At 38.5% G+C, this 9,228-nt stretch overlaps 2 protein-coding genes across 2 annotated transcripts; one reads left to right on the forward strand and one right to left on the reverse strand.

The window, feature by feature from the left end:
- Positions 1 to 833: 833 nt before the first annotated feature.
- LOC112168409 (callose synthase 9) lies at positions 834 to 6,486 on the forward strand. The gene is made up of 4 exons (XM_024305527.2): positions 834 to 943; positions 1,284 to 1,492; positions 2,684 to 2,781; positions 6,317 to 6,486. The coding sequence occupies exons 2-4, from the start codon at positions 1,291 to 1,293 to the stop codon at positions 6,380 to 6,382; spliced, it is 366 nt and encodes a 121-aa protein (XP_024161295.1). The 5' UTR covers positions 834 to 943; positions 1,284 to 1,290; the 3' UTR covers positions 6,383 to 6,486.
- LOC112164380 lies at positions 6,460 to 7,940 on the reverse strand. The gene is made up of 2 exons (XM_024300581.1): positions 6,617 to 7,940; positions 6,460 to 6,503 (listed from the first exon to the last, which is right to left on the reverse strand). Exons 1-2 carry the CDS (start codon positions 7,938 to 7,940, stop codon positions 6,460 to 6,462), a joined length of 1,368 nt encoding a protein of 455 aa, XP_024156349.1.
- Positions 7,941 to 9,228: the final 1,288 nt, after the last annotated feature.

The following is a 9,228-nucleotide window of genomic DNA, read 5'->3' on the forward strand; positions in this document are numbered from 1 at the left end:
AAATAACCATTGCAAAGCATGTGTTGCTTGTGTGGAGCCCACCATCCAAAGTCGGGGCAACAATCAGTCACCCAATAGCCCGGGCAAGTGGCCCCCACGTGGTCCCTACAGATTGGTCAGGCAATCTTTTCCTGTTGCATTACTCAATTTGACTCTCTATCTCAATTGGTCAGCCAATCAGTACGTTGGTGCATTTGCTCTAAGAAGCCTAAGTCTGCTTACAACGATTTTAGAGATGACCTTCCAAGCACGATAGGCCTTTATATGTCGAAAGCCCCCGCTTGCTATCTTATAGAGTTATAGCAGACGACTCATGCAACCCTACTCTAACAAATCCCATAAGACCCAGTTCATATCTTTGTTTCGTGTGTTTCTGGGAGAAATAGGTACATAACTACCGTGTAGACCCTTTAATAGGATCACAAGATAATGGAGGGCACATTTGATTATAAACAACTCACCTTTGAGAAAGAAAAGTGAACTTTAATTTCACTTACAGGAGTATGTTTCTTAGAAAGATGTCACACTAGACCTTATTTTAACTTAGATCGAGTCGGATCACGTTGAGGTCGAGTCACTCTTACCACCAGGAATGCTCCTCATTGACGGATTGAAAGTCATTTCAAAAAGAACGCAAAGAAACCTTTCCATGGGTGGCTTCCTTAGTTAACAAGATTTCCTTCCCAACCAAAAAAAAACAAAAAACAAAAAGTAGAGAAACTACACATGGTAATGGGTCACATGCGGCTCACGTGCCATAACTTTTTTAACAATCAGATTCCCTCCTTTTCCCTTTTCCTTCACATTTCAAATTCTTCTTCTTCTTCCTCCTCTCTCTCTCAATGAAATTAAAAACCCACAGCCTGGATACCAGATACTGATTCAACTCGTCGTCGTCAACTCGTTCTTCTAGGACTTCGCATTCACTGGTTTCTCGAATCGGGTACGTCGATTTTCTCTTCGTTCCTTTGGTTTTGCCGAGAAATGAGTTTAAGCTTAGGAGATAGAAATCTTGTTGTTCGTTGCTGGTTCTAGGGTTTCAAATTCAGAGGTTCAGCTCGGATTAGCTTCTAGTGTTAGGAGTTGAGTTTTGTTAAAGCTTGGATTCAACATTGAATTAGATATAGTTGTTTAATTTTGATTATAGTTAATGTTGAGTAACCGAGCAGTAGATTGGAATTTGAGGATGAGCAAATGGCTCTGTGATTAGAGAACCTATGCGTTTGGGCTTTGGCAGCCGTGGAGATGGGAGTTTGTGTTGATATTGTGTTGTGTTTTTGCAGAAAATATATGGCTCAAGTTGAGGAGCGATGGGAGCGGTTAGTCCGCGCAGTATTAAGGAGGGAAAGGATGGGGCCTGATGCATACGAGCAGCATGGGACTGGTATTGCCGGAAATGTTCTATCTTCACTTGAAAATAATAAGGATATTGATGAAATTCTTAGAGTTGCAGATGAAATCCAAGATGAAGATCCCAATATCTCTAGAATCCGTATGTTACTCTTTGTTCTTTTTTTTTATTTATTTAAATTTTTCTCCAGTGCTTGTGTTAAACCTGCAGATTTATTCCCGCAAGTTATTACCCATATAAATTTCTATTCTTTGTACAAAAAATTCTAGAGATGATAAATGCATAATTCTGTCCCATATGAAGTCCAAGTCCACCCTCCATGTTGCCATAATGGATGTTCTATTTTTTTTTTTTTTTAGTGCTTCTATTCATACCTTCCACATTAATATTTAAACCTCCGATAATAAACTTTATCATCAAACTTTCACTTTTGTCCTTTGTTTGTTTGTTTGTTTTTTTTTTAACACCTCCCTTCTTCCCAACTCGATCTGCAACTCCTCTGGAGTCTCACCTCTTCACACCCAGCTAGAGAGAGACCTCTGCTAAATTGGATGCATCTTCTTCTTGTTATAATATTAGAAATTGAACAAAAGTCAAACCAAAAATGAAACAACGAGCTTTTAAGATCGAAGCTTTAGAAGAAGAGGAGGAAGAAAACTCGGTGTAGCCACAAGAACTCCACTCCAATCCCTTCAAAAAGATGTCATCGAAATATATTAGAAACTACCAAAACCTCTTCTATCATCCAAACTAACATGTTAGAATATGTTTTGATCCAAGTACAGTGGATCTTGATGTTCATAGTTTTTTTTTTTTTTTTTTTTTTTTTTTCAGTTTACTAGAAGGGAATAGGATTTTAAAATGTTTAAAAATAAGAGGAGGTCCAAATAACTATATGGGAGGTATGAATAGAAGCATTTTTTTTTTTATCAATCAGACAATCCATTTACGTTGCAAAATTGCAAAGCACCAAAGTAATTTACTACCCTTCTAGGGTCAGATAACTGAAATATGCACCTGCCAATAAGGATCAGTTTCCTTGCCAAACCTAAATTTTTGATAAGGAATACTCCAAAAGTATAATCAAGACTAAAAGCACCCATGAGAAGATACACAGGCATATGATGTCTTTTCTTGGAAGCATATGTCATAAGTTCACTTAGGGTGGTAGTGGAGAAATGACAGGATGGAAAAATCATCTGAGTTCTCTTTTTGAAAAAGAAAAGTGAGAAATAAATCATTTATATGCAGTCGTTCTTGTAAAATTACAGGTTTAAATATGTGTAACTTGTGTGTACAATGGAAATACTGATTTTTTCTGTTCACCTGCAGAATGTGAACATGGTTATTCGCTGGCTCAAAATCTAGGCCCCAATAATGAAGGAAGTGGAGTTTTACAGTTCGAGACCGAATTGATGTCTGTCATTAAGGTACATTCTTCGCATAGAATACTTCAATTATCTTTCATATTATGCATGATGCCCTTTTTTTTTTTTTTTTTTTTGAGAAGATGCATGATGCTCATGTTAGTTTGTTTGTTCTGAGTCCCAGTTCATATTCATTATTTATGAATGAATTAGGATGGGAAGAGAAGTGGTAATTAGCTTGACTGCAAATTAGATTGTATCTTGTCCACATTGCTTTATTGTTTGTTTTGACAATCCAAAGTTCCTTAAAAAAAAAAAAAAAAAGGATGAATTATCGATCATGTCAGTCTTAGGAAGACACAAGTCATCTAGGTTAACCTACTTGTGCTTGAGCTTTGTCGCACGAGAGAAAAGAGCTTCATATCCTGATACCAGTAGAATGCATGTGACGTTTGCAATTTCAACATATTAATTGTCCATGGTGCAAGGTGTATTGGGCTGCAACTGGACCTATATTTAGAATCTTGGGTTGGTGATACAATCGGGTAGCGAGGAGCCCACCACTTACAAATTAAAGAGAGAGGGGAGGGTTATAACTTGGATGTGTAGAATTTGAGTGCACCTAAATTGGGGCCATTTTAGTCCCTTGTCAAGGGAGATGGGCTAAACCCCATATAATTTTTGAGGTCATAAACTTTTATGGACCTGTTTGAATGAAGTGGTTTGACCAAATCTTGAACGAGTAACACTCTTGATTAGAGCGATACTGTCTCAATTTCTTGCAAATGTACGTGTACATTTTCTTTTTGAATGGAAGAAAGTAATATTCATTTGTAACATGTAAAAGTACAAGAAGGGGATAACTGACCTGGTTGGGACTCACCAATTGACCCATAAGAAGCCTCAGTCTGCTTACAACGACTTTGGAGATGACCTTCCAAGCCCAATAGGCTTTTTTATGTCGAAAGCCTCCACTCGCTATCTCATTGCAGACGACTAATGCAAGCCTACTCTAACAAATCCCATAACATAAGACCTAGTTGATATCTTTTTTTTTTCCTTTTTTTTTTGGTACAGTGGGGGCACAAGGCCCGAATGCAAGGAGGGAGACAAAAAAACTAGTCTACCCAAGAAGACATAAAGGTTCTAGGCCTAGAAATGCCATCAATATCATCCATCACAGATTAATAGACAAAAGGAGGAATGGAAGGGCATCTGCAAAGCCCCAACTCTTGATCAGTACTTCTCTTGACTAAACCAGCCGCAACCATATTCCGCTCACGATAGATATACTGAATAGAATAAGATTCAAAGGAGTTAAGCATAATCTTACAATTAGAAAGCAAAGTACCCAAGGGATGGAGATCAATGTTAGCACTCATCATTAGGTTCAAAAAGGTAGCAGAATCAGTTTCCACAGTAATATGCTTGATCTTAAGCTCAATGGCAATCTGCAACCTTGTAAACAAACCCCAAGCCTCAGCTTGAAGAACTTCACCACTACCAATGTTGTGCATAAAGCCATGATGCCAAATTCCTGAGCTGTCCCTTATGACCCCTCCAGCACCAATTAAACCATTATTGGTTCTGGATCCATCCACATTTAATTTGAATTGGCCAACAGAAGGTTTTTGCCAACACAACATCTCAGTTCTACTGATAGAGATATTCTTAGAGTTAATGTGACAAGAGCTCCATTCTCTAATGTACTGAAATATAATGGAAGCAGTATTATGAGGTCTTTGGAAGCCATCATCAAAAATATACTTGTTGCGCCATTTCCAAATAAACCAACAGGTGTAAATGAACAAATGAGACCAATCAAATCCCAAAAACTTACAGATTTTTTGCAAGAGGTTAGCTGCTATCCAACTATTCCAGTCAAGATTGAAAGTTCTAATAATGGTAGCAGGCATTCCAATTTCCTTCCAAACAGTAGTAGCCATGGGACAATCCCTGAACAAATGAATCATAGATTCAGGTTCCTCAGGGCAATGTTTACAGTTTGGGTTCATAGCAAAGTGTCTTTGTGCTCGGTGCATATTAGTCAGCAACCTCCCTCGAACAAAGAGCCAAGTGAAGATTTTTAATTTTGGATGAATATTGAAGCTCCAGATACCTTTCCAAAGACCACTAATAGGTTGACCATCATCAACAATGCTATTATAAGCACTTTTCACAGAAAATTTACCATCAGGTGTGGGCTTCCATATCATCTTATCAGAAGTGCACCCAAAGTTATCAATAGGAATGCAAATAATTTTAGCTGCAACTTCAGGAGGTAAACAAGCATAAACTATTGTGATATCCCAATCATAGCCATTCCAGAAGTCCTGAACTAGTAAGTTGGGATCCACCATGGTACGATCAATAGCCAGAGGAGCCAAAATTCCTTGAGGGGACCAATGGTCAGTCCAAAATCGAGCAGTGCCACCATCACCAATTCTCCATATAATTCCTTGTCTTAATAGAGTAGCGCCAGAGCAAATACTACGCCAAGTAGTAGAGCACTTATCAAGAGGTTTGTAGAGATTGCTAATCACACTGACATGTTTCAAATACTTAGCTTTGTACAAATTGCACCAGAGACCATCATCATTTTGTAGAATTCTCCAACTAACCTTAGCCAACATGGCTTTATTCATATCAGCTGTCCTCTTAATGCCTAAGCCACCCCGATTTTTAGGTTTGCAAACATTGTCCCAATTTACCAAATGTATTTTCCTTTTATCATCACTATCACCCCAAAGAAAATCCCTGTTGAGTTTATCTAAAGCATCACAAGTAGATAAGGGGATCTTAGCTGTCTGCATAGTGTAAATAGGTATAGAAGCAGTCACAGAATTAATTAGAGTGAGTCTACCAGCCATGCTCAGAGTTTTACTTTTCCATCCACAGAGCTTACCATGAACCTTGTCAATCATTTCAGAGTAAGTGTGTTTAGTAACTCGAGAATGCAAAAGAGGCACACCAAGATACTTACCAAGATCCTTCGTGAGAGGTGAGCCACAAATACCACTTATAGCTCTGGCAACGTTAGTCCTAACATTAGGAGAGCAGTAAATTTTGGATTTCTCAAAATTCACAGACTGACCAGAGATACTACAAAACAAATCCATGCATTTTTTCAGGACTCTAGCTTGGTTGGTAGAAGCTTCAGCAAACAAGATCAAGTCATCAACAAAAAACTAGTGTGACACCAATGGACCAGATTGAGAGGATTTGATTGGTTTCCATTGGCCAACTTCAATCGCCGATTGAATGAGATGGGAGAGCTTTTCCATGCAAAGTACAAAAATGTAAGGGGATAAGGGATCCCCTTGTCTAATTCCTCTACTAGCAGTAAATTTCTCAGACAAATCACCGTTAAGGATTACTTGAAAACTAGTTGAAGTGACACAATGCATTATAAGTTTAATAAGAATATGAGGAAGCTGAAGTTCATAAAGTACCTGATGAATAAAGTTCCAACTCAACTTGTCATAGGCTTTGGATAAGTCAATTTTCCAAACAAAGAAGCCTCTTTTCCCCTTTGTATTCTTACACTTTTGTAGAATCTCCTGTGTAATCATGACATTGTCTGATATGTGTCTTCCAGGAACAAAACTCACTTGGTTCGGACTTATCCACTGCTGTAAGAACGGACGAATACGAGCAACAATGATCTTGGTAATTACCTTGTACATCGTACAACATAGGCTAATTGGCCTGAAGAGATGCATATATTTAGGTCCTTGAACTTTAGGAACCAAAGTGATCAAAGTGTGCTTTAGACCCTCCGGAATCTGACCTTGAAGAAAGGCATTAGTAACTAAGTTAATGATTTCCACTTTGCAAAGATCCCAATGATTTTGAAAGAAAGCTGCAGGAAAGCCATCGAAGCCAGGGGCTTTCAGACCTCCGATAGAGAATAAAGCAGATCTTATTTCTTGGAGACTGACAGGAGCCACTAGATTCTCACTGCAATTGGTATCACCTGTAGGAAAAAGATTAGGAATATTGAATCTCATATTAGGACTTTCTTCATAAGCAAATAGCATCTGGAAAAAGCATTTTGCAATATTTTTCATGTCTTCAGGGTTTTCACACCAACCACCACTATCATAAAAAAGGCCATCGATTTTATTTTTCCTTCTCCTGACCATAGTGGTAATGTGAAAATATTTTGTGTTTCTATCACCATCTTGAATCCACTTTTCTCTTGACTTTTGCTTCCATAGCATAGCTTCTTGGTCCCTGACAAATTCATACTGCTTAATAAGTTCTTTCTCAAGGTTGAGCAGGAAAGGGTTGTCATGAACACATAGCTTCTTCTGAATGCCCGCAATTCTAGCAAGGAGTCTTCTCTTCTTTTTGAAAATATTCCCAAAGACGTCTTTATTCCATGTATTTAACTCAGAAGCAAGAAGATTAGTTTTGTCGAGCAGATTACCAACAGTATTATTCCAAGCAGTAGTCACAAATCCCTTGTATTCCTCATGTTGCATCCACATGGAATGAAAACGGAAAGGAGGATTAATTCTACAATTCTGGACATGTGGTTGAAGTCTCAGCAATAATGGGCAATGGTCAGACTTCGTTTTGGCAAGATGGATAACTCTAGCTTCAGCAAATAGCAGCCTCCAATCAGTGTTACAGAAACCCCGATCCAATCTTTCTTTAATTCTTCCACTTGACCAGGTAAAATTAGCACCTTGATATCCAAGATCAATCATAGCCTCACTTTGCACCCAATCTCTTAGACCTCCAAATTTACCTGCGTAAGATCCGCCATTTTTATCAGCATAAGCAACAAGTTCATTAAAATCACCTACAATCATCCAGGGGAGTTGAGTAGAATTTGACATCGCAGTAAGATAGTTCCACAATCTTTGTCTAGTGCTAGGACATGGGCTAGCATAAAGACCGGTGAGTAACCAATCACCTATGCCATTCCCAGAAACTTTCACAGTGATAGATTGAGAATTAGAGTCAATCTTTTGGAGCTGAACTTTATTTTTATTCCACAATATCCAGATACCACCTGGAAAACCAGTTGCTTCTTCAACTACAAAGTCAGTAAAACCAATGCTCAAAAGATGTCTCTTAGCTTTAGACAATTGAATTCTAGGTTCGCAGATAATTAAAAGATCAACATCATGCATCTTAATAAGGTCCACAATTATAGACCTAAAATCACCACCTCCAGCACCTCTAGTATTCCAAAAGAGAATTTTATCCATTAATTAGAGGAAAGCAAAGAGGTTAAACAACCCAAAGTTAAGCAACAATCATATCCTCTCCAATTGGAGAGGACATGTTGGACTCTAAAGAAGCCAAGTTTGTCACAGTGTGCTGTAAATCAGCATTGCCATCAGCAGAATTCTGCATATCATTTGAACCCATGGTGATCAATCTCACCACTTATAACTGAACAGCCAACCCCATTTGATACTTTTGACGCCAGCACTTCCTCAGGAGGTGCATTACCAAGAGTAGCAATAAAATTCGTGGCTGGGAGTTTTAGATCACTATTAGATAAAGAGTTACCTCCAGGGGTACCACCCTTAAAGACACCATTCATAAAGGAGAAAGAAGCCAGATTCTTATAAGCATCAGATTCAAAAGGCTTGTTTCCCTTCACAGCACCCTTTTTTGATTTTGATGTGGGTGCATCACTGACAGTAATATTGTCATTAGTTGAAATTTCTTTGAGAGGTACCCTAGTTTTCGATTTTGATTCATAGGGGAGCTGGGCACAACACTCTTGCCTTTCAATTTTGATTCCTTAGCTGCTAACTTTGCAGCCTTATCCTGCACCTGCTTCCACACTTTAACAATTTTAGGTTCACTAGCACTATCAACAGAGCCAAAAATAGGCCTGGACACAGGGGTGGCCATTTCAGCAGTGTCACTTTTCTCTTCAATATCCTCAATTTGGAAGGGTGCAAATCTCGAACCATAAGACCCTTTTCCTTTTGCAGAAGCTTGATTAGCATTGTTCCCTTTCTTGTTCTTATAATTCATGATCATCCAAGGTCCCATCTTAACATTTACAAATTTCTTTTCATTTTCTCCAGGCATTGTATTTGGAGCAACTTCATTAGCAAGCTTATCAGAAACACAGGCCTGCATCTCAACATCATTTTGTTTCTGAAGGCAAGTATTAGTAGCATCCATAGCATTGCTAGGCCTAGTTTGTTGTGTAAGACTAGAATTCCCAGTAGCAGGTTCAGTAGAAGCATAAGGGCATTGATCCTTTACATGTCCGTAAACCCCACAATTGAAACATATTGTTGAAATCCCTTCATAAACAACACCATAAGGTTTACCACCCATCTCAACATACGGTTTCAGCGGTTCATTTAAGTTAATCTCAACACAGATCCTGCAAAATTTACCACGAGCTTGTGCAAGGGTGTGTTGATCAACTTTAACAACTCGGCCAAGCATACTACCAATGATCTCCATTGTGTATTGTTTGAAGTATTTCACAGGCAAGCCATTGATTCGGACCCAAACAGCCATGCG

This window comes from Rosa chinensis, chromosome 5 (assembly GCF_002994745.2).
Source record: "Rosa chinensis cultivar Old Blush chromosome 5, RchiOBHm-V2, whole genome shotgun sequence".
Taxonomy (NCBI): Eukaryota; Viridiplantae; Streptophyta; class Magnoliopsida; order Rosales; family Rosaceae; genus Rosa; species Rosa chinensis.

What these genes read in the sequence shown, in the direction of transcription:
- LOC112168409 (XM_024305527.2), top strand. Translation starts at nt 1,291, where the DNA reads ATGGCTCAAGTTGAGGAGCGATGGGAGCGGTTAGTCCGCGCAGTATTA. An exon ending in TCCCAATATCTCTAGAATCC is followed by an intron (nt 1,493 to 2,683) that starts GTATGTTACTCT and finishes GTTCACCTGCAG; the next exon opens with AATGTGAACATGGTTATTCG. An exon ending in AATTGATGTCTGTCATTAAG is followed by an intron (nt 2,782 to 6,316) that starts GTACATTCTTCG and finishes TGTGTCTTCCAG; the next exon opens with GAACAAAACTCACTTGGTTC.
- LOC112164380 (XM_024300581.1), bottom strand. Translation starts at nt 7,940, where the DNA reads ATGGATAAAATTCTCTTTTGGAATACTAGAGGTGCTGGAGGTGGTGAT. An exon ending in TGCTTTATTCTCTATCGGAG is followed by an intron (nt 6,504 to 6,616) that starts GTCTGAAAGCCC and finishes CTTCAAGGTCAG; the next exon opens with ATTCCGGAGGGTCTAAAGCA.